The 24,505-nt window shown below is 32.2% G+C and overlaps 1 protein-coding gene across 2 annotated transcripts in view; it reads left to right on the top strand.

Moving 5' to 3' along the window:
* The window catches only part of ADGRB3 (adhesion G protein-coupled receptor B3), a 659,277-nt gene that overhangs the window by 593,932 nt on the left and 40,840 nt on the right, over window positions 1-24,505 (top strand). For both annotated transcript variants that reach the window (XM_006926408.1, XM_006926409.2), the window contains 6 exons: window positions 8,745-8,895; window positions 11,510-11,579; window positions 14,039-14,105; window positions 16,526-16,611; window positions 21,915-22,013; window positions 22,335-22,506. In XM_006926408.1, coding sequence (XP_006926470.1) covers window positions 8,745-8,895; window positions 11,510-11,579; window positions 14,039-14,105; window positions 16,526-16,611; window positions 21,915-22,013; window positions 22,335-22,506 — 645 coding nt within the window. The remainder of the gene's footprint in view (window positions 1-8,744; window positions 8,896-11,509; window positions 11,580-14,038; window positions 14,106-16,525; window positions 16,612-21,914; window positions 22,014-22,334; window positions 22,507-24,505) is intronic.

The raw sequence follows: 24,505 nt of genomic DNA, 5'->3' as shown, positions 1-24,505 counted from the left end.
TCCCTAATGATTTTGTTTCATAGGTGCAGTTTTCTTAGTTTCTGAAAAACTTTGTCTTTTTTTAAAGTTTTTATTTTGTTATCTCTATTGTTTCTCCCCATTTGTTCTTTTTCTTTGCTTGGCTTTTTTTTTTTTTTTTTTCCTCATTTCCTAATTAGAAGATCTTCTCAATTATCTGATTATCCTTGACTATATATTCGTATATAAAAGCAGAGGCTTTAAAAGTGACTTGAAGCTTTACATGGGTAGATAGACTTATTGAAAAGTAGATTTGACAGTATGTAAATCAAGAATGAGCCAGAGTATGAAGATTTTTCCCCGCTTCAGGGAAGAATCTTAATCTCTAATGTGCTGACATTCTAGGAGTAGAACTGAGGGGGAGGACCCTATGGTTTAATACATACACGTGTGTCTGCCTTCTACATCTACTCACTAATAAGACTGGTGCCTGAGTTCAGAACCCAACCCATTCAATTTTTCAAAGACTAAACCTCCTTGTTACAGTGCTGGGCTACATTAAGTTGAGGAAGAAACACAAGGTTTCAATTATTCTATGTATAGATTTTTCAAATAACCTCTCTCTTTTTCTGCCCCATGCATAGCTATGTCTTCCTTCTCTTTCTGGCCCCTACTCTTTCCAAGTATTAAATCCTTCAAAAGGTCTTCAGAGCAATGGGTCCTTTACAATCAGTATGTCCATCATCACCACCACCTCCCCACATGCCCTACAAGTACTTAGGCTATACTTTCTCTGCCATCATAAGTCAGTGACATCCTCTTCCTTCATCTTCTGAATTTGTCTACACTTTGGGTTTACTGTTGTCTACTGCCTATTATCTTTTTCCTGTGGCTTAATAACGGTCATTTTAACATGTTGTGGGTGGGAGAGGAGAGATATATCTGTCATGATTAATTAGAAATTTTGTATTACATTTTCCAATGGACATTTTTGATGTATAGGAAAATTGGTTTTGTATATTGATCTGTGTACAGGAAATATAATTTTTGTATGTTGATTTTGTATCCAGCCACCTTATAGGGTCTTATTTCTAATAGTTTAAAAATTGATCCTCTTGGATTTTCTAATAAGGAGTTATATCATCTAAAAATTGATCTTCTTGGATTTTCCAATAAAATTATTGGAAAATCATTATTTTGGAAAATCATTGTATTGGAAAATACATTATCTGCATTGATAAAAATGTGGTCTTTTCTATTGCTTTTTCTTGTTCCTATACATATTATTTTAATATTTTTTTTATTTTTCAATTATAGTTGGCATACAATATTATTAGTTTCAGGTGTACAACATGAAGATTAGACATTTATATATTTTATGAAGTGACCACCATGATAAATCTAGTATCCATCTGTCACCATGCATAGTACAATATTGGTGACTATATTCCTTATGCTATACTTTACATCCCCATCACCATTTTGTAACTACCAATTTGTTCATCTTAATCCCTTCCCCTTTTTCACCCGGCCCCCTACCCCGACTTCCATCTGGCAACCATCAAAATGTTCTCTGTATCTATGAGTTTGTTTCTGTTTTGTTTGTTTATTTTGTTCTTTAGATTCCACATGTAAGTGAAATCATATGGCATTTGTTTTTCTCTGTCTGACTTACTCCACTCAGCACAATATTTTCTAGGTCTATCATGTTGCAAATGGTAAGATTTTGTTCTTTTATATGGTTGAATAATATTCCATTGTATATATGTACTACCTCTTCTTTATCCATTTATCTTTTGATGAACACCCAGGTTGCCTCCACATCTTTGCCATTGTAAATAATGCTTAAGTAAATGCTATTGTAAATAATGCTTAACATATGGATTTACATGCCCCTTTGAAGTAGCATTTTGGGTTTCTTCAGATAAATACCCAGAAGCGAGATTACTGAGTCCTTCTTTGTCTCTTGTTATACCCTTTGTTTTACAGTCTATTTTGTTTGGTATAAGTATTGCTATCCTAGCTTTTTTTTTTTTTTTTTTTCCATTTTCATGAAATATTTTTTTCCATACCTTTACTTTTAGTCTGTGTGTGTCTTTTGATTTGAAGTGAGTCTCTTGTAGGCAACATGTGTAAGGGCTTTGTTTTTTATCCATTTAGCCTCTGTGTCTTTTGATGAGAACAGTTAATTTATTTACATTTAAGTAATTGTTGATAGATATGTAATCATCGTTATTTTATTATTTATATTTTTGATATTTTTTCTTCTTCCTAAAGAAGTTCCTCTAACATTTCTTTTAATACTGATTTGGTTTGATGAATTCCTTTAGATTTTTCTTGTCTAGGAAGCTCTTTATCTGTCCTTCAACTCTAAATGATAGCTTTGATGGGTAGAGTAATCTTGGTTGTAGGTTCTTACTTTTCATCACTTTGAATATTTCATGCCAATCTCTTCTAGCCTGCAAAGTTTCCATTGAGAAATCAGCTGACAATCTTATGGGAGCTCCCTTCTAGGTAACTAGATGTTCTTTTTTCTAGAGCTTTGTTCTGTTCTTTCAATTTGCTCTATACATTTTAGAATAGTAGAGGTAATGGTGGACATACTTCTATTATTAATGACTGATGGGAATCCTTTTTATGTATGATTTTTAGCATAAGTTTTTGAGATATAACCTTTATTAAGTGTTCTCTATTCATAATTCGCAATGAATATTTTTTTAAATGATAATTGGGTTTTGAATTTTATTAAGTGTTTTCACATTTATTGATATGATCACATGGTGTCTTTAATCTGTTAATACAGTAAATTGAGGTTATTTTTAATGTTGAATTATTCTGCATTATTACATACAGTCTTAATCGATAGTGGTTTATTACCCTTTACTGAATTTCTGCGTTTGTTCTTTTATTTAATACTTTAACACTTATATAGGTAAGTGAAGTGCTTATAGCTTTCTTCTTCATTTTGGTAGCAGTGTTATGCTAGCCTGGTAAAATGAGTCAGATGTTTCTAATCTTTTTCTTTGGCCTGAAAATGTTTTGTAAAATGAGAATTATATATTTCCTAAGTTTATAAGAATTTGTAAATTTTTCTGAAACTTTTATTTTTGAAGAATTTTTTTTATCTTTTATTTTATCTAAGATCATTTTTTCTCTCAGGCCAAGTTTGATTATTTATGTTTTATCTAGAATAAAGTTATTTTATATAGTTTTTCAAATTTACATATTTATAGTACATGCTATTCTTTAATGGTAATTTTAATAGCCTTTGTTATTCCTAATGTTATTTATTTTGTCTCATCCTCTACCTTTAAAAAAAAAAATCACAATTGCCAAAGGTTTAGTCGTTTTATTGGCCTTTTAAATTAGCTTGGGTTTTATAGATCAGTTATACTGTTTTTTTATTTCCTGTTTTGTTAATTTCTGCTTTTATCTCTTAAAGTTCTTCTTATCATTTCTTTAAGTAGTTCACTTAATTTCATTTTCTATTGTTTTCTATGTGGGCTATAACTATCATGAGTATTGTCATAACAAAGTTTTGATATAAATACTGCCTTGTTTTTAAGCTCTAAATAGTCTGTAATTTAGATTTTAATTTATTTTTAATTCAATAATTATTTAAAAGTTTTCCCCACAAGGGGTACAAAATCTTAATTTTTATTTCTAATTTCATTACCTTGCAGTTTGTGAATATGTCCCATATGTTATATTTTTATGAATCTATTTAATTTTACTTTTTGCCCTAGGACTAGTTAACTTTTATTCCATTTGTAGCTTAAAGAACTGTACATACTCTCATTCTTATGTATAATATTGCAAAGAAAGAATCAGTTTTATTGATTTTTATCTTAATATTCCATATTTTTCTCCCACTTTTTCTGTGGTTTTCTGAGAGCTACATGTTAAGTCTTTCATTTTAAACTTAGTTTGACAGTTTATTCTTATAGTTTTCTCAGTTGTTGTTCCATATACTTGGAAAAATTGTTAGTTTCATAGAGATGTGTTACTTTGGAAACTTCTCTATCTCCTATTCCTTTTATCAGTATGAAAAATCTTTCTTCATCTCTTTTAATGCTTTTTATTTTCAATATTAGCACTATGACATCTGATTTTAGCATATTAGCATTTGCTTAATTTGCTCTTTTCATCTCTTTATTCTAAATCTTCCTATGTCATTGGATTTGAGGTATGTCTCATAAATACAGTACTGGATTTTGATTTTTTTATGTATTATAAAAGTTGTAAACTTTTAACTAGTAAATTTAAAGCATTCCTACTTATTGTGATTTCTGATATTTTGATTCCTGATATTCTGATATTCTTGTTGTCTTTTTTTTTCTATTTATTATGTTTTCTAGTTTTTTGTTGTCCCTTTGCCCACCTTTAATTGTTCTGATAAATTTTCCCCTAGTTCTGTTTTTCTTCTATTTTACAATATATTATTTGTTTCTATCGTCTTGTGGTTACCTTTACATTAACAATGTAAAGTGCTCAAACATTTTTTTCTAACATCTAATTAGTATCTCTAATATTTCTGAGAGCAAAACAAGAGGGTTAGCATACTTTCATTTTCCCTGGCTCCCCTGCAACTTTTATATCTTTCTCATTAATATTATTTTATATTTGTGTCCAAGTGGCTATACTTAAAAAGCATAAATATTTATAAATGTTTTAATATTTATTTAGACTCAATATATTTTGTTACTTTCTTTATTATCTATTACTTTCTTTACTTCTTTTATATCATTCCTTTTCCTGAATTTCTCCCTATTACTATAGGTTTATATTGTCTAGCAGTTCTTTTAAAGATAATCTTGAGGCAGTAAAACTTCAAAGTTCCTTTCAGTTCTAAAAATATCCTATTTCTGCCTCTCACTTAAATAAGAGTTTAGTTGGTGTAGAATGCTATCTTCAAAATTATTTTTCCTTAGAATGTTGAAGATATTATTCCACTTCCTTCTTATATCCTGGGTTGCTTACATGGAGTCTGATGTCAATTTTATTCTTATTTCTTTGTAAGAAATATTTCTTTTGATTGTGAAAGCTTTTAAGAGTTTCTCTTTATTCTCGATGTTTACAAATTTCATCACAGTGTATCTGGGGCGGGGGGGTATGGGGTGTTTGTGTATGTGTATGTTTTATCTTTAATTTATCCTATAGCCAGGAGGATCTTTAAAAGCTCTGAGAAATTTTTCCATAATATTTCTTTAAATGCTGCCTTTTACCCCAATTTTCTCTATTTTGTCCTTCTGGAAGTAATTTTAAACTGTCGTTAGAACTCTGTGTCATCATGTATCTTAAATCTCCTACTTTCCTTGTCTTAATCTCTGCTACTAATATCTAGCTTTGGGCTGCAGTATTCTTCATGTGCACTCATCTGCTTTCTGTTTTTTAGGCATTTCTCACAGTTTCTAGACCACACAGTTTACACTTCTTTTTTTCCCCACTTATTTTATGAAATGTCATCTGTTGTCTCTAAGGATTTGAGGTAAAGGGTATATGAGAGGGTGATAGTTATAAACAGTGCTCAGTTTTCCAATTTAAATATCTTTTCAAATTTTGTAATATTTGTTAATCCAGCTTTAAAGCAGAACCAGATTGGGATTTGGCAAGGCAGATGGTGAACTGTGAAGACCCAGCTGTGGGGGGAGTCACGAGCAGACACACAGAGGCTAAAAAGAAGCTGTATTACTGGAGGTCACAACAGTGGGGCCGGTGGTGACAAGAACTGAGCAGGTGACAAGATAGGAGCCTGTTTATAGAAATGGAGAATCAGGAATTGAAATTTATAAGTAGAAAAGTCCACAGGACTGAGGGGATCTAAGGTCTTTATGGGCTGCTGGTGTGGGAGAAGAAATCAGAGAAGGCCGAGCCCTGAACATTAGGATGGCTGCCCTTGTGGAAACTGATGTGTCAGATGTGTAAAATAGTAGAGTTCCTTTGAAAATTGCTATTATAAAAGTTGTATTTTAAAATGACAGCTTAGAAAATATATCAGTAGAAAAATCAGTGTGTATTTTACTGTGTGGAGTATCTGATTTTATACTGATTCCGCATGTGGTGATGAAACAAAATGTAGCTTCCTTTCTCTTTCTCAGGATCCTGGATTTTGCTACACTCTTCATTTAAGATTAGTTTTGTGGCTTTAGACATTTGTAGTCCACATATAAACATTCCCTAGCCTTACCTCCATACTTGGATCACTTTTAAGACATATGAATATTCATCTGATCATAGTAGAATGCTCCTGCCCGTAGAAATAGGTTTTACTAATTTAGTTTCTATACATTTTCCTATACAGGTTGTGACCATGTTATTGTCCAGAGAGACATTAATTATTAAAATAAATATCAATAGCCCCAAATTACATGTATTTTAATTCACGTTATAGTATCAGGAAGTCCCAAAGTAACACACTATGTAGAGAGCAAATTAAAAGTTTCTGTATTGCAACATTGAGCATTATATTAATTCTTATAAAACTTCAGTGCATTCAGCACTTAGCATTTAACATTTCAACATCTTTACATTGTTTTATATAATCCTTTATTGATAGTTTAAAAATAGAAATGAGATACCTTTGCTAGCCCACACAGTTGAGACAGATCAGTGGGAGGAATGACAAGTGAAAAAGAAAGTATAACTAGTCTTTAGGAATTGAATGGAAAAGTAATCTTTGAAATTCAAGTTGGGATCAAGGACTGCATATGAGGAATGAGCAAAGTAGTCACCATAAAGATGTTTAAATCTTAACTGAGAAAAAAGTCTCAATGTCTCAAGTATAGCAGGAATTTCAGTTGGTTAATGCTACAACTACATTATGCCTGTAAAAGAGTAAATGTATGAAGGAGAGGGTGCTAGGAATCCATGACTTTATCATACTGAGAGTTATCTTGATAAGAATAAATTTAAGTACTAAGTAGATTTAAGTACTACATGAAATAAGGAATCACATGTGGAGAAATTGTGGAGAAATGGTAAAATCTTTGTAAGTACTATTTAAAATGATGATAATTATCATGATCGGTTGAGAACTTGCAATATGCCTAACACAGTGCTACTCAGCTTCTATACATTATCTCTCATCATTAAAACAACCTGGTGAGATAAACATGGTAAAGTTCTTTTTATAGGATTAGAAGAACTGGAAAGCTAAATTAACATCTGGTGAATTTCAACAAAATAAACAAATAATATGACTAATTTGGGCCTAAATTTAAAAAAGATATGCTTTAGCTGTGGATTGGAGTAGAGGTGGGAGGATGGAAGTTGTATTTTTATTTTTTTATTATGAATTTTTATGACTTTTTTCTAGTTCAATGTTTTGCTCTCTTCAGTTTTTGATAAGAGCATGACTGAGACTGACAAAGGAAGAAACTAGTTCAGTTACTGGTTCTGGTTTATAAAGACTTATTTTAATAAGATTTACACAAAGAAATTATACCAATAGTGAAATAAGTAGCAGCCTTTACCAAGATGAAGTTGCTCATCTTTGCAGATGAGTCACAAGTAACTAATGGCAGATTCAGAGTGATTAAGTTGCAGAAAGAAAAATATCTATGAAATCATGACTGTGTACTTGCAGTGACTCGATTAGTTTTTTTTAAATAATTCGATTAGAGCACACATTATAATGTAATAACAGAGTAATGTATTAAGTACTATGAAATATCTGTTTTTTTAATAAAATATATTCATTAAAGAAATGTTGTAACTCAGATGATATAGCAATGGCACAACTCAACTTAAAAAGTACCTTAATAGAATAGTAGAGAAAAGATAAGTACCTAAAAATTTAATGTAATAAATTGTTTAAGTTCCCTGACTTTGGTATCAGACAGGCTTGGGTTCCATACACATCTTTGATCTTTACTAACCTTTCTAAGCTTTAGAATCTTCAACATTATATATCAGGAGAAATATTACTACACCTCTTAAGGCGTTTGAAAATTTTGAGCAAAATGATATCTGCAAAGTACTTAACTCATTAGAACGACACCCAATTTAAAAAGCTATAATTATTATTACTATTATTTTCATTGTTATTACTAGCTATGATGTTTGAGTGACATTTATTTTTTTAATTAGTATTGGTACATTAGTTAACAAAATCTAGTAAGTTTCAGGAGTACAATTTAACAGTAATGCATATATATATATTGCATTGTGTGTTTACCGCCCATAGTTAAATTTCTTTCTGTCACCACATATTTGACCACTTTTACCCCATCTACCTGTAAGTTATTTTTGTACTAGGCTATTAGCCAAACCATTTTATGCTCTGCTCTTATACCTTGAATATCACACTTGTATTAAAGCAAAGTGATTTTTCCTTTTCAAAGGCTGTTGCTATGTAATCTTAATATCGACACAGATAAAACTACAAAGAATTAGCAGTTAAAAAGGAAGGATAAAGAATGTAGACAAAAGAATTATGCAAGATATCTGTAATTTAAGTTAAACCAAAGAAAGGACCTTTCCCACAATTACATGTCAAGAAAAACTTTTAAGTAAAGCAGTAATTTTAATCTCCCTTGAGTTTAAATTTACATTCAGGCTCTTCTCATAAAAAATTGAACATACAAATGGAATTAAGACTTTTTTTTCTATCATTGATATTGTATACAGCATAAAGACTACAGGGTCTCTAATTTCTGTAAATAATTACTTTGTCACAGAGGAGAGATAGATATCTGACATAAAAGCAATGAAAAGGAGATTAACAGTCCTCTGAAGGACACGTGATTCCCTCTCATACTCAGTGTGAGTCTTTTTTGTTTCCACAGAGCATCTGCACAACCACTACTGCATTTTTGCACTTTTTCTTCCTGGCTTCATTCTGTTGGGTTTTAACTGAGGCGTGGCAGTCATATATGGCTGTAACTGGAAAAATTAGGACACGGCTTATAAGGAAACGCTTTTTGTGCCTTGGATGGGGTAAGCATGTTAATATACCCTTTGTGCTCTTGTTAAAATGACGAAACACATATAATAAAACAGTAGATTGTGATTATCCTCAGGCTGCTTTTATTTGTGTCTAATTTGATATATGGAAGTGAAAATATATGAGGCTGGTCATTTTTGAACTTTCTTTGGGCATTTGGAACTTTAAAAAGGAGTGAATATTGGATGACCACATGGCTAGTCAGTTAACAATGAATGGTGTGAGATGAGGCCTAAGATATCTACAGGCAGAAAAACAAAGTGTTCTCTGCTAATATGTTCCAAAAATGCAAAATGTTTTAATATATTCAGGGCTTGAAGTTATGTACACTAGTCATATATCTACCACAAGAAAACTGAGGAATTCATTCCAAGAGCGCTCAAAACAATTAAAGACTACAGCTATTCATGCCACAGGAAAAAGCCAGTTAGAGAATGAATGAAACCTCCTGAACATCCAGTCAGGTCCTCAAAGGAAAAATAGAATTGTTGACAGACTGAGAATTAATTAATTCTTTGCTTATCTTTATTAGGAAAAGTTTCTCTTAAATTGCCTTTTAAAAGACACCTTGAAGGTCTATGCATTTCATAGGGCCAATTCTAATGTTTATATGAATTAATGAATTCATTTAGTTTAATTAGAATTAGTTTAAGAAACTAGTTTTAGAAAAACCCCAGGATTTTGACATGTTTGCATCTGAGTTTCAAAAGACTTGCACTAAAAACACTGAGAAATTTTGGACCAAATACATGAGAAATACCTAATGTACCAAGTGACTGGAGAATGAAATGCTCGAGGGAGCCCAAAATATTACAAAAAAATAGTAGACTTAATACAACACCAGAATAATTAATGCTGGGAAAAAAAATAGGATTAAGAACACTTAAAGATTATCTATCAGGTTTCAGCAAAGGTCTGTCACATCTGGCTAATGTATTTGGGCTCTTTGCCCTAATAAAAAAATGGGAAAGCTGTTAAGAAATTAGAGAATGTATTCTACTTATACTTTCATAAAATTTTTGTCTGGATTTCACTTCAAAGACCTAATGTTGGACTGGTATGAAATTGGGAAAGGGGGACATTCTTGTCATCAATTAGTACCATAGACCCAAAAAGTATAGAATGCAAGTAAAGAAGACTCTTCTTGAAGCATAAAGAATGGTGATTTTCAGAATTGGTGAATTTCAGAAATTTAACATCATTACCAAAGATCTTGAGGAGAGGATTCGGTTAATCTCCAAGTTTACAGTTAATATTAACCTACTCTGGGTAGCAAAAATGCACAACTGATGGTACTAGATTATCAGGAAGTCTGTGAGTAAGCAGAATAGTGGCACATGAGTTTCATTATGGCTAAGTGCAACATAGTAAATTTAGAAAAAAAAATGTTAAATCTAAATTATATGGAATGAAAACTCTTAACTCTTCAGGTATGACCCAGGAGAGGTCTTTTTCCTAATGAACGTGTTCTAGTCAATCAAAAAAGTCAACTAATGACATTCATGAAATGCATAAAGAAGAGGGAAGTAGAAGAGGAGGAGACATTTTATATTTCATATATATAATTATACGTGATATATATGTATATATGTTTCCATATATATTTCCATATATATATGGAAAGAGAGAGAGAGAAGTTACACACACCAGTATTTGTTAAAAAATATATATCCCTTTGAGGTACTCTTCATAGTTCTTGTCATTAAACCTCATATCACTTGAAAAGACTCACAGAAAAGAATAGCAGGAAGGAGAAGAAGGTGATTAGCTGATGGATTTTACAAAATATGGTCTTCCTGAAAAGAAGGCATGACCAAAACTTAAAAATGAATTTAAACAGCATAGATTAGAATTTAAACAGCATAGATTAGAGAGGTTCCATTGAACTTGAGTAAGGTATGATTTATATAAATATAAAAGGTGTCAGATCAGAATTGGTACAGGGGAGGGACTGAGCAAAACATGGACTGATACCTACATAGAGGTCCATGAAGAGAAATTGGCATGTATTGTCTGACCGTCATTCAGGATTGTTAAAGGAGGATAATTAGAAAGCCCAAAACTTAATTTATTATGGCTCTTAACGATGTTCCTACTTTCTTGTTATCATAAGTAAATAATAAAGAATTAAGTGCTAAGATTTTTTTTTAATACCTTATAAATACAATTTGATGTGGATCAATTTATGGCCACTTGAATGTTCGTTCCACTTCTGGGATATTCTGTCACACCTTAACATCCTTTTTTCTTTTTTTTTTAGCCTTTCTGATTTTCTAACTGTAAATTTCCTTTATAACAGTGTAAACCTCTAGGGAAAAAATAACTTAAAATATATACTAAATCTCTGTTATTAGTTTCCTTTAAACCCATGCCAAATGCGATGGTAACCTAGCAACATCAGAGAAGTGCACTGAGTTAAAAACTCAGCTGTCGCTCTCATATTTTTGTACTTGAAAGAAATTTTGTAATGGAAACATGCTTTATGAAGTGATTCATCCAAAGGTAGTTCCTCCGATTTAATCGTTTCGAGTTTGTCCTAGCCTCTCTTGAGCCAGTATGCACAGTGGTTATACCTGAATGTGAAGTGTGACAATGTTTTTCTTACAGGTTTACCAGCATTAGTAGTGGCCACATCAGTAGGCTTCACCAGGACAAAAGGATATGGCACTGATCACTAGTAAGTCAATCCACAGTGATAAATCATGTTTATAATCAAGTAAATCATCAATGTGCTTCATTAGTCTTGGTGGGCACTGCTGATGGTTTGCATTTTGTCATTGAGTCATTGACAATGGTAGAAATCACATTAGTGAGAAATGAAGTTGGGTTGTTTAAATGCACGAAAGTTAGAGAATAAATGCCACATCACTGTTCAGAATCCTTGTTTCAATTTCCCATTTCTCTATAAGACCAGAGTACTTGACTTTTTAAATATTTCAGTATGTACTTTGCATGTTCAATCTCAAACACACTGTTATAGAACTGGATAAATCTTGACATGTTTACCTTTTAGAATGTAATTCTGATCTGAGCTTCTAATTTCACCGATGATGATATATATCGGTATCAACAACCTTTTGTCATGTTTGTTCAAGTTTTCTTGTCTATGTTAGGATAATACATTCTAACACTTATAGATCAGGGGAATCAATAGATTCCAGATTAGGAATTGCCTGGGCTATGGGAAGAAATTAGAAGAGAGAAAAAGGGGTATGATATCAGCTCATCCTAATTAATCATAACTGTAATACTAATAAATTCTATGAGAGGATTTATAAATAAAGTTTATATTTCAAATGTAATACAATGCATTTTCATATTTTACTTTATCTGTTTTTTCAAGCTGAGGAGGCATTGAGAAGTGGGGAGAAAGATGTATATCTTATTAGAAGGATGAATTTTAAAGTGAAGTGTTCTGTTTAATTGTCTTTAGGTTTGAGATAAGAACCACTGCTAATTATTAGGCTCTTCGATAGGTTCACTCAAATTGAGTGTGCCAAGAGACATCACTTGTCCATCCAAAAGAAACATCTAAAGAATTTAAAGAACTCAGTGTCATCAGAGCACTTGTTTTTCTTATGCAATCTATATTATCAGGAGAAGAAAACCTCCCTGATATCTTATGTTGTCAAGCAGTGCTTACTCCAGCAGTATTTCCTTTAAGCAGTTGCTTTTTACAATAATATGATTTCTTCGGTATAAATCCAGTATTTGAATGGTACTGTATTGGGGATATGGAAAGATGTAGGATTATGGATGATATGGTTCTAACTTTCAAGGAGCTTATGATTAAAACCAAATATAATACAAAGATTAACTTACACACAAATATAGAAATTTAGTGGCAGTCTCAGAGACACCAAACTAAAGTGTTCTATCACACTTAAAGATTTTTCTCCAGGTATTTTATTTAAAAAATAGATATTAAATCATCAGTCACAAAGTGGGAAAGCAGAATTTTATCTGTCTGCTGTCATGGCAAGAAGCAATAACTAAATGGAGACTTTGCACACAGACATACATGCATTTGTGTTGTGGATTTAATTGATACATGTATGTGTGTGTGTGTATGTATATAAAATTGCTAGATGAAAAATGTTAAGTTATAGTGTACACGGAGTAACATTAGGTTTAGAGTTCTGTGAGTTTTAACAAATGCATAAGTCATGTAACTACTACCGCAACAAATATAGAAGTTTGTTGTTAGAACAGACACAGAACAATTGTTAATTTCGAAGGCAGCATTCTGATTCTGTGGACTGATAAGTACTGTTGAAAACAGTCACATGTCAAAAACAAGCACATGAAATCGTGGGCATGACCCTTTTCATCAACAGTGATAAAATGGTCCCTCATAGTTTCCTCATTTGACTCTCCTGAATTCTGCATGAGCAGATGAGCCACCTTGCAAAGCCTCCAGTGCCAAGCCCCATGTCCTCTTGGGTTTTCCTGTGCTGTGTGAGAATGAATGTTTTTTCTTAAATGGGTTACCATGTCTCTATCAGTGCAAACCTGCATCTCTTGGTGAATTTAGTAATTGAAATAAATACAGCTGCACTGATTTTAATCAAAAGTTTATCTCTTGTGAATTTTCTTAGTACTTTGGGGAAAAAGTAAAATTAGAAAGAAAAAAAAAAGCATGCAAACTATCCATGTAAATTATCCATTCACTGCAATGATAGCTTTTAAGTCGGTTTCTCCCAGTAGCTCAGTGGCCTCAAGGAAGATCTGGTAAATGGCATGTCTAAGACTCTAAAAACAATTTTGCTTAAAAGTATATATTTGACAATTCTATAATGAATGCAGTGCAGTGTTTTACACAACTTGTCATCTTTGTACTGAAAGTCAATATAAAAATCTCACTGCAAGAGTAATTTACCTAAAATGTTTTAACTGCCCGAAAGTAAAGCCTTAAATAAGTTTCTTTTCTGTGAGACATATATAGTATTTTTCACTCATGAACTGCTCTAATTTTAGCTTTTCCCACATCTTCTATGCATTTTTTTTTTATTACAAAGCTTTGAAATTTGTCACAATTCCAAGGCTAAGCACATAGTCCAAGTTATTTGTATCACACTTCCGTGATTTAACACTTATCACTAATTTTTGTTAGTTTTTATCTGATGTTATTTTCAGTTGCTGGCTCTCTCTTGAAGGAGGACTACTCTACGCTTTTGTTGGACCTGCGGCAGCCGTTGTCCTGGTAAAAATTGAGATCAATTTATTTTGTTTTCTTAGCAAAAAAAAAATTTTAAAGACTATTTTATTTCAATTAGAGTGGCAATTTTGTGTTTGTTGTGTAGAAATATTAAAGTTCAATGAATTATTACTTAAATTTGAATATCAACTGCTATTCAGTCCTTATTACTCCAAAATATTCCTGTTTTAAAGATTGAAAAATATTAAACGGAGTATGGAATTTCTCTTACAGTAATTTCATATTTGTAAAGAAGTTTGAGTGTCAATAAATTCTTTTATGTATAAAACTTCATCGCTTATGATCATTTTACCTTTCTACTGTTCTATATAATCTATATAGTTGAGACCTCTTAAACTTAATAAATGCTGCTGCAGCCAAATATCAATGAGAAAATACATGTCCATATGCCAAGTTTCTCAGCCTCAGCTTTGCAGAGGTTTTGGACCAGCTATTTCTTTGCTGTGGGGCCGTCTTGGCCTCTACCTGCTAGATATCAGTAATATCACTTTTTTTTTTCCCAATCAAAAATGTCTCCAGACATTTCTCAGTGCTTCCTGAGGGTAAAAATCACCCCCAGTTGAGAACCCCTGCCATGTTATGCATGAGGATTCCAATTTTTTTCTTTTTGGAATTAAAACTAATTTCTGTACATGTTTAATTATAGGAACATGAAAATTTCCTACCGATTTGCCTTTCTCTCTCTCTGAATTTACTGATTACAAATCTTTCTTGTTCAGTAAACCTTTGAAAAATGTAAGGGAGTAAAGAAATGATCTGAATTAAATACAAAAATCTATATCACTATGCAATTAGGTTTCTAATTAGAAAATTTTCCTTTGGTTTCTTGAACAATTCATTCAATAAATTGGGAACTAGCGACACCTTTCTTAACTCTATGTGACATTTTCTTCCTTTAAAGTTTTCACTCTATACAAAGAGCAGGAACTGTTAATATTCACAAGAGAAATAAAATCTAGACATAAGTGTTGAGAAGAGCATAGGAGAACTGGAACTATTAGATATAATTTTTGTCTGCTGCATTGAATTTTTATTTAATCAATTGAATTATTTCCCTAAGCTACTAGGTTAATATACATATAACCATAAAATGAAGAAACAAAGAGTATGTGTATAATTGAAAGACCAAAGTATGTTTTTGGAGTGGTGATGAATCTCCTCCTGATTAATTGGAGATTAATAGAATCCTTGAAATACACTTTTTTTATTGGTTTAAATAATGAGAAGTTCGAAGATGAGTAAGTCTCCTGATTAAATGGTGTCTTGTCAGGAAGCTCTGAGGAGTGACACCTCTGAAGTCCCCGCCTCACAGGTGCTTTGCATTTTCCTTACATCAAGAATTAAACATATTTCAGCTTTATATTTCATCTGGCCAAAGCGAATTGGGGGAAGTGGAATTTTTTTTTTAACTAGTCATCCTGCTTGATTTAAAGAGATTTTTTTTGTGAAAAACTAGTTTCAGTGTAATTATCGTTTGTATTGGGGGAGCGTCAAAATTCTGTTGATGGTGGAGGTAAGGGACAGGAAGACAGAAAGAAGAAATATTTTTCTCTGATTATCTTGGTTTCATTATTGGAATGGATTCCTTTATCAGAAACTACGGGTAGATTAGAGAACTGTGGGTACTCATCATAATAAGCTGCTGCAAATAGACCACAGCTATCTCTGCAGCTTTTTACAATTTTACTTGAGAACGAAAAATATATGTGATTTCATTTCAGCTGTATTTAAATCATTTTAAGAGAGAGTAAGAGAGTCTTAGAAAATGCTGAGAAGTGTTCAATACAGCACATTGTAAGAAGTGGTGTTAGTGTCCATCTTTTAAAGGAGTCTGGTGAGTTGAATAGGTTTTCTGCTTTGTCTTGAAAGGCATGGTGCATCAAAATGCTGCCCACTCCACAGGAGAAATAACCACACAGCATTAGGAATTTAGGCATTCTCTTCTCCCTGCTCGGGGCAATGACAAATCCTTAGCACCTTTGGTAGCCAGGGCTCACACTAGACTCATACTGTGAGACTCAAAATCCTTTGACTCTCAGGCAAGGGTAAAACCATTTAGCCAATTGATTTTATTCAAGGGTGACTCAGAAAGAAGAATGCCAGATTGGCATAGTATGGCACCATTTAAAAGTTAAGCAATTGAAAGTTAATTTCTTCAGTGTTAAATGTGAAGCATTGAAATCAAATGTACTTAATGTACTTTAAAACTTTAACACACCAATGTTAAATTGTTCTGTATTCTTTTATGCACTTATAAAATATTTGAGAAGTGCTTCGTGTCACTACTATTGTGAGTATTTAATTCTGTGGTGGTTGTAAATTGAGAAAACAGTGCTTTCAGGAGAAACAGAGACCTGATTCCCTTTAATATCATTGAAAGGTCAACCTTTGTTTCTGTTTGACAGGTCAACATGGTGATTGGCATTTTGGTATTTAATAAACTTGTTTCCAGAGATGGGATCCTAGATAAAAAGCTCAAACACAGAGCCGGGTAAGCTGCAATTGGTGGATTTTTGAAGGTTCTTTACCAGTGAATCCCATACTCTAATTCTAGATCATCATTAACTGAATTTGACTGTGCCTTGAATTTTGTTCTTGGTGAACCAGTGTATCTGGTAGATTCTGCCATTCAAGTTTCCAATGTACTATTATTCTTAAGTAATGTGGCCAAAAATCTTTAAAAAAAAAAATTTTTTTTTTTGAAGACCATTAAGAAAATCTGAGTTTGTGCATACAGCTTGTTGGTAACAGAAAAAGATTAAATGTTAAGGCTAGTCTTAAAATACTTGTCCTTAGGTGAGGATTTTCAAAGACTCCCTAGTTTTGCTCACAAAGGACAAAAGGGTAGATTGAATATAATGTCATATGAGACAGAACTGAATTGGGAGAAGCAAACCCTAGTAGGGTGAAAATGCTGCATTTTCTTTGCTTAATTGTATGTATCAGAAAAATTCTGTACTTGAAATAATCACTTATGAAACACTATTCTTGTCATATATTCTTATTCTATATGACATTTTGACTATAACTTGCTAGAAAGTTATTAATTTTCACTTGTGCATTTTAACCATTTATAAAATTTAGAAAAGCATTTTACTGTTATAATATCACCATATCTAATGACTTATTAACATTTCTTAAGCAGATCAATAGTAATTTTAAGGTTATATCTTCACTGCATCATAAAAATTTGTAGAAGCTTGAATGAAGTATTAATGCCTTTGAATTTCCCCTTGTATCTTTTCTTGCAAAAAGTTTATAGCTTTCTCTTTTCTGTTTAACTATGCCTTTATTCGCAACTTACCCTGCAATTGTTTTAATTTTTTAAATGATTTAAGATGTTATTTAATAGTCATAGTATTTGATGACTGGTGAGAATTTTAGGTCCTCTGTGTTTTTATAATCTATGTAATGATTTATAAGATAGTCCAGGTATTTTTTTTTTCCCTAGTAAAAGATGAGGCTTAATAGCTTTCAATATAAAATTTGATACCATTCGTATCAAACATCAGAATCGCAATGATGTAACAAAAAACATTATTGGGGATTTCTTTCTGATGGGAAATCACTTCCCATTTAGATACTTTTTTTTTTTCCACTTCAAATGAGTCTCCACAGCATCTTTAAATAGGCAGACTTGAACTTGTATAGACACTGAGCTTTCTATACCATTTGAACTTGAACCTTTCAAGATTACTCTTGTTAGTCTGCCACTTCTGGTTAGAACTGGAGCAATAGCTTCTTCAGTTATTTCCATCTAGAATAATGATGTAAGAATAAATCGGTCATACTGAATACTGGGTATTCATACTCAGTTTTGCCACTTGTATAATTTTCTTTTTAATTAGGGAGAGGGTAGTGAATGGTTAGGATAAAGCTTTGAGGTTAAAAAAAAAGACATACTCAATATCTAGCTCTGCAATTTACTACCTGTGTGTATATCTTTGAGCATGTTACTTAATCTTTCTGCAGCTAATTCTTCTTACCTGTAAAATAGGATAATAACTCTTGCCTCATAGTAGAATACATGTAATATAATATGTATAAAGCATTTATTAATATATCTAGCAAATAGCAAGCACTCCCTCAACAAATGCTGGCTATCGTTATGAGTGAAATGAGGAAGCCAAGCCAGACAGGTTGTTTTCAAAGGACCCTGACTTCTACCAAGCAAGCTTCCATGATTTCACCATCAATGACATTGAGGTCAGAAAAAGAGATGAGACCATCAGCATGAGTAATGTTCAAGGTTTATTAAATTTACATTTAATATTTTTTCTCATTTAATTGTTTTATATGTAATATCCAGTTTGATTCACATAGCTCTTTGTAAGAGATAACTTAGGTTTAGGAGAAATGACAACACTGTCACATTATGAATTTAGAAATTATCCATTTCGATCTATGTGTTAATTTTAAAACCTGTATTTCTAAAAATATGATAAAAATTACATCTGTTTCTCTGGCAAAACTGAGTCAAGTAGTGTTTTCTGGTTTCAAGGCCACTGCTGGAGAAATAAAAATGTTGTTAAAAGCAGGATACTGGTTACTGTCCAAAGCAGAAAAGAACAATAAACAAACTAATGAATCTAGGTTTAAAATTTTTTTAATCTATATTATAAAATGCTATTTTAGCATAAGTGTATAGAGATTCAAATTTGCTCTCTATTCAAGTGTTACTGAAGGAAATTTTTTAGAAGACTTGAGTGTTTGAAGCTAATTTACTTCACAGAGAAAGCAGTGAAGACAGTAATAAGGACTTCAGTGATGAACCAGCATTAACTATAACCAGCATTAAGTATAACCAGCATTAACTAAAGAAACATTGAGCAGAAAGCTAATTGATTGATTAACTTAACAGTTGATCTCCCTCATTGTAAATATTGACCATTTCGGGTTTTCTGAAAATACATATATATTAAGCATTTCTTTTGAAATGTGCCTCATCCTATTTTTTCTATTTTTAATCAGTTATTAGAAACTGCCAAGCATATATTTATGCTCAATAAATATTTATAAATGAATGAGTGAATTAATATTTAATAATACAATCGCTTGACAAGTTTTATAATACCCAACTATATTAAATTTTTCTAATATATGAAATATATTTACCAAGGGGGAATTTATTATAAATATCAACACATCTTATATAAAATTATAATTGGAAAGAATGAAAATAAGATAAAACAGCATGTATCTTTTTAGAACATCTCGAAGAGAATATTTTATTTTCTCTTTTGCAGCAGTGGAACTTTCTTATCTACTATGTATTTTAAACTGCTTTACCTTATCTACCTGAAATGAAGGAGACTACTATACCAGGATCTTATAAAAATCTCATGAGATTTTTCCAAAGGGAGGGGCAAAAAATTTTTTCCAGAGAATGTTTTATAGTACTAAAACAAACCAATCAATCAGACCAAAAAAAATTTTTTTAAGAAGAGAAAATTGGGACAGGAACTAGAATTTAGAGACTTCAAGACCCCACAGTAATGGAGAGAGAAGTGAAGTGACCTGCATTCAGACACTAGTGCTCTAGTGGATACCAGTTACATCTGAACTTATGGGAAATTCAATTTTTCTTTTAACTGTTAGCATTGTGTTTATTTTATAACTGCATAATTTCCCCTATAACAAAGAAATAAGATTTTATTTTTCATTGCAGCAACTAAGTTTAGCATTTGGACTACGTGTTCTTCATATTTGTTAATTTCTATAGTGGCCATGCAAACTAGGAAAAAAATATTAGATCTCTCTCTGGGTAACCTATCTTTCCTCTGCTCCATTCACATCTAACAATTCTAATAACAGAATTCCAAAGTTGTCCAACCAGTAAACGTCAAGCATAGTTTTCAACAGCACTAAGGGAAGTATGTGTAGACCTTTTAGTCAGTCTCAAATCACAAAGAGAAATGAACATTTCAAATACTCTTAAAGAAAGCCCATACTTAGTTCAAATTAGTTTTTCAGGGCTAAAATACTGATATTGTGTTTGATTTTTTAGTAATTTTTAGTAATCTTTGGCTTTCCAATCCTATTTCAGAGCCTACAGGCATAGTGTCCTTAAAATTGAGAAAGGTAGCCACATCTGTGTTTGAAACACAAACACCAAATAGCCTATCTATCTTCTGTGATAAAGTAATCAATCAATGACGAAGGCTTGCCTTTTAAATTAATATGGTGGGACTTAAGAAGACTGAGGACACACAAATGAATAGTTAGGACAGTGGTGCTCATTCCTGTTTGTTCATCTGAATAATCTATGGAACTTTGAAAAAATACAGGTGCTTGGATCCCATTAAATTAGTTTTTGGAGTTGGGCAGATACATTTGATGTCCAGCCACTATGGAGAATACTGGTCTAGGTACTCATTTTGGAGTAGTTTCAAATACATTGACATGCCCGTTGAGATATTCATGAACTGCAGTGGATAGACTACTGGTTACTTATTATTTTGGAAAGCTCAGATAGATGTGGTTAGTACATATATCCTGGGGTGAATCAGTACAGTGAATGATTTAGTATTATATTCCCTACCCCCACATCAAGCTCTGAAAGCTTGGATTTTTCTCATAGGGTTCACTGATCAATCTACTTAATTGCTTTCAGATTTATTATCCCATCCAAGCACTATTAACAAATGAGTGCACTTGTTTAAGAGACCAGACATACTGAATTACGAGCCTCTTATGATTTTCTCTGTTCTGCCACTTTGATTATACACATGGTGATGTAAGTCCACTATAATATTATTGAGAAAAAAAAAACCTACTGGGCAAACATATTTTAGACATAAACACTATATGGGAATGGATGAGAGAAGTACACCACAGAGAATTATTTCAAGATGCTTTGAATCTTCATTCAAGTAATTTCTTTTTGGTTTTTCCTGATGGGATTGTATTTTAATAAACCAGTCGTTTTCAAAGGACTCTTTTCTAAAGCAAAATGTATATAAAGTTTTCCCATGTATTATGACTGCTTCTATGACATAATAAATTGAGCTTGAATTATTTGAATTTAAATTTACCTGCAAAATGCTCTAGACTAGACTAGACCATTTAAATACTATTAGTTGGTGTCTATGATGAAATGTGCAGAAAAAATTTTTTTGAACTTAATGATTATGTTAAATGTGTTTATTAAAGCAGAAAACTATCATCCTTTTTATTATCAACTAATTTCATCAAATTTCATCATCCCCTATATTCAGATCATCCTAAAATATGCACGGTACATTGATACTATAAGAAATTTCAAAATACAAATATTTCGAGACAAAGGCTACATCTTCCACAAATGACTGAAGACCTAAAATAAATATCTTCCTATATTGGACTTCTGAGATACGTGTTTACGTTTCAAAAGGTTTTAATTGATAATATGTGCCTTTTGCAAAAGACAAGAAAATCTTTGAAGCTTGGAGTCCTTACTTGTTTGATTTTCAGGGGTCTGAATAAAGGGTTTTCACTGTATGTCTACACAAACACATGCTTATGTTTAACTCAGTGTATTGGGCAACTTTGATCTGTAGACACAAGGGCCATTTATGGTGTAAATTACGAAAAATGTGCTTCGCATGCAACAAAGGCCCATATTATTAAAAGGCAAATGTTACAAAAATAATGTGTAGTATAAATGCATCTTTAAAACAACCTAGAACATTCATCTTTGATGAATATACTTTTCTGCATGAAATCGTATTTGAAAGCTAATTTGCAGCAGCAACGTTTTTTTTTGGTGACAATTCAATATTTTGTTCTTTTTGTGGGTGTTCTGTTTGTTTGCAGTCAGATGAGTGAGCCTCATAGCGGTTTGACGCTCAAATGTGCCAAGTGTGGAGTAGTTTCAACAACAGCTTTGTCAGCCACCACCGCCAGTAACGCCATGTTAGTCCTGATCATTTACATCTTCTTGTTACAAATCTTTTACAGTGCATGTGAGAAAATGCTATGATGAAAAAAAAAAAAAAGTTTGCTAATAATAGAGCTAAGAGCATACTTAAATATTTATAATTGGCAACTGTCTTAATAAGTATTGTGGGATTGTCTATAAAAAATTAAATAAAACTGGGAAATGTTACCTGCTTTGTGGTTTCCAAATTAATGGTTTGGTGCCACGTAAAAGAATGCTTTGTTGAATGGGGATTTGGTTTTTGCCTGGGGTGTGATGTGCAGCCTCATAAGGTCGCTTTCTCTGTCTCTTAACAGGGCATCTCTTTGGAGCTCCTGTGTAGTGTTGCCCCTTCTGGCTCTGACATGGATGTCTGCAGTTCTGGCCATGACAGACAAACGCTCCATATTGTTTCAGATACTTTTTGCCGTGTTTGATTCATTGCAAGGCTTTGTGATAGTCATGGTCCACTGCATTCTTCGGAGAGAGGTGAGAAATATGATTCTTGTGAGAGAGAAGAGTGATACCTAGAAGAGTATTTTCCACATTAACAAATATCTTTTATTTTAATATCTTGATCTTCAGATTAAAGCTAGTCTCCTCCAAAGACAATCATTTAGAAGTCAAAGCTAAAACATAGTTTTAAGGCAAAGTTCAAGAGGGTTCCTTGGGCTTTGAAAGTGATAGATTAAAACAGCTGGGATAATGCAAGGGAAAACATAGCCAGAGGTGGCAAGAACAAGAGAGAATAGGTACAAAAAAGGTTATGATGGAGTCATAGATATAGGTAAGTCTGTTAGAAAAACTGGTGGATAGGAGAGTAGGGTGTCATATTTTTTAAAGGTGTGGTTCACAAATACAATGCAATGATATTTCTCAAACCCATTCCCTAACTTGTGCTTCTACACACAACATATCCCTATTCCTCATACTTAACTTATTTTTATATAGAAAATGTTGACAATTAATGAAGTTCTTTTGTCTCTATTCTAAGTTGTGGTTAAGGTTACTAAAGATGAGTGGTTTTGATATAATTGTTTATACTCAGAAACTACAAAAAAAATGTATACAGTGGAGCATGATAGGTAATAATTATCCCCAAGCACTATAGGTCTATAATCACAGCATTTTTCACAGTTTTGGTTAAGGTTATTGTCAGCAGTGAGGGAAAGAAGTAATCTTTTTTTAAGTGGAGACAGTAATTTGCACCAAATCCATCCAGAACAGTGATAGATTTCAGACTTGAATTGTTTAGGGATAAAATATTGTTTTCCAACCAGTGCAAAAGTTATTCTGAGTGTTTATAAGCACTGAGTGTTTATGAGTCATTTCAGCATTTACTCTGGAGATGGTGGTGACTAAAACACACAATGACATGGTGCCATGCTAATATTTTTGAGAAAATGGTCTATGCTGTCATTTTGCATTATCTATCTTGTTTGAGAAAACTTTATTATGATGTGCACATTGCAAAAAGACACATGTGTATTTGAGTATACACCACATAGTTTTTACAGTGATGCTAACCAAAGGTTTTTACCTCATTTGCCAGATGGGGAGAACAATATTTCCAAGCTACTTTAGTATGATGCAAATGTCAGCAATAAACCCACATGTGTATTCTAAGAACATATGATGAAAAACAAAAGACAAGAATAATGACTTCGCATTGCAAGGAAAGGATATTTCATCATTTTAAAAATCTGATTTAGTTCACAGTTGCTAAGCCTTATTATTTCCTCTTCACAAATTTTTACCTAGAATGTCAGCATTAAAAAATCTCCAAGTATCAAATTCTTTATAAACCAAAGTAAAAGTTAAACAGAAATTGAATAATTTAGGGCTCTGTTCTTCATGTGTAACGGTTTGTGGGTCCTTTATATTAATATTATCTTTAACATGTTTATGTAACAAAATGGTTTAGAGTAGACACATGGTATGTATTTTTGATTGACAGTTAAGAATGAACAGTGTGGGTTTTAAGCAAGATACAAGATATATCCGCATGCAATTTTCAGAAGATGTAATACTTTAAGTGTTAAAGCATCTCTAAGCCTCTCTTTTTCTTTAGAAATAACTTTCCAGATATCCTTAGGCTGTGGTCAAAATATTCAGATTTTAAAGTGACAGAAATTTTGATGGCTTATTATCAGATTTTTGCTGCTTACATGAAGAAAATTATTTGGCACAAAAATTCATTTTCATTAGAACTTTTTTTACACTTGCTAATTGGACTAGTAACTGTCAAAATATGATTTAAAGATAATTAAATCATAGAATAAATGCTTCTGCTAAAATAGATGTCTGTAAATATGTTTTCTATAAAATGGCTATTGGCCCTATAATTGTTGTATTTTCGATGATTAGTCCAAACTGAATAATTTCATAGCTGATAAATTATTAGCAGAATGTCATAACTGTTTTTCATTTCAACCCTAAAATGAAAATTTGCATATCCAATATTCTCACATTGTCCCTTAAAAATACT

Source organism: Pteropus alecto, unplaced genomic scaffold, assembly GCF_000325575.1.
Source record: "Pteropus alecto unplaced genomic scaffold, ASM32557v1 scaffold7, whole genome shotgun sequence".
Lineage (NCBI taxonomy): Eukaryota > Metazoa > Chordata > Mammalia > Chiroptera > Pteropodidae > Pteropus > Pteropus alecto.
The sequence above is the reverse complement of the archived record's forward strand: the minus strand, read 5'-3'. Positions and strand labels throughout refer to the sequence as shown.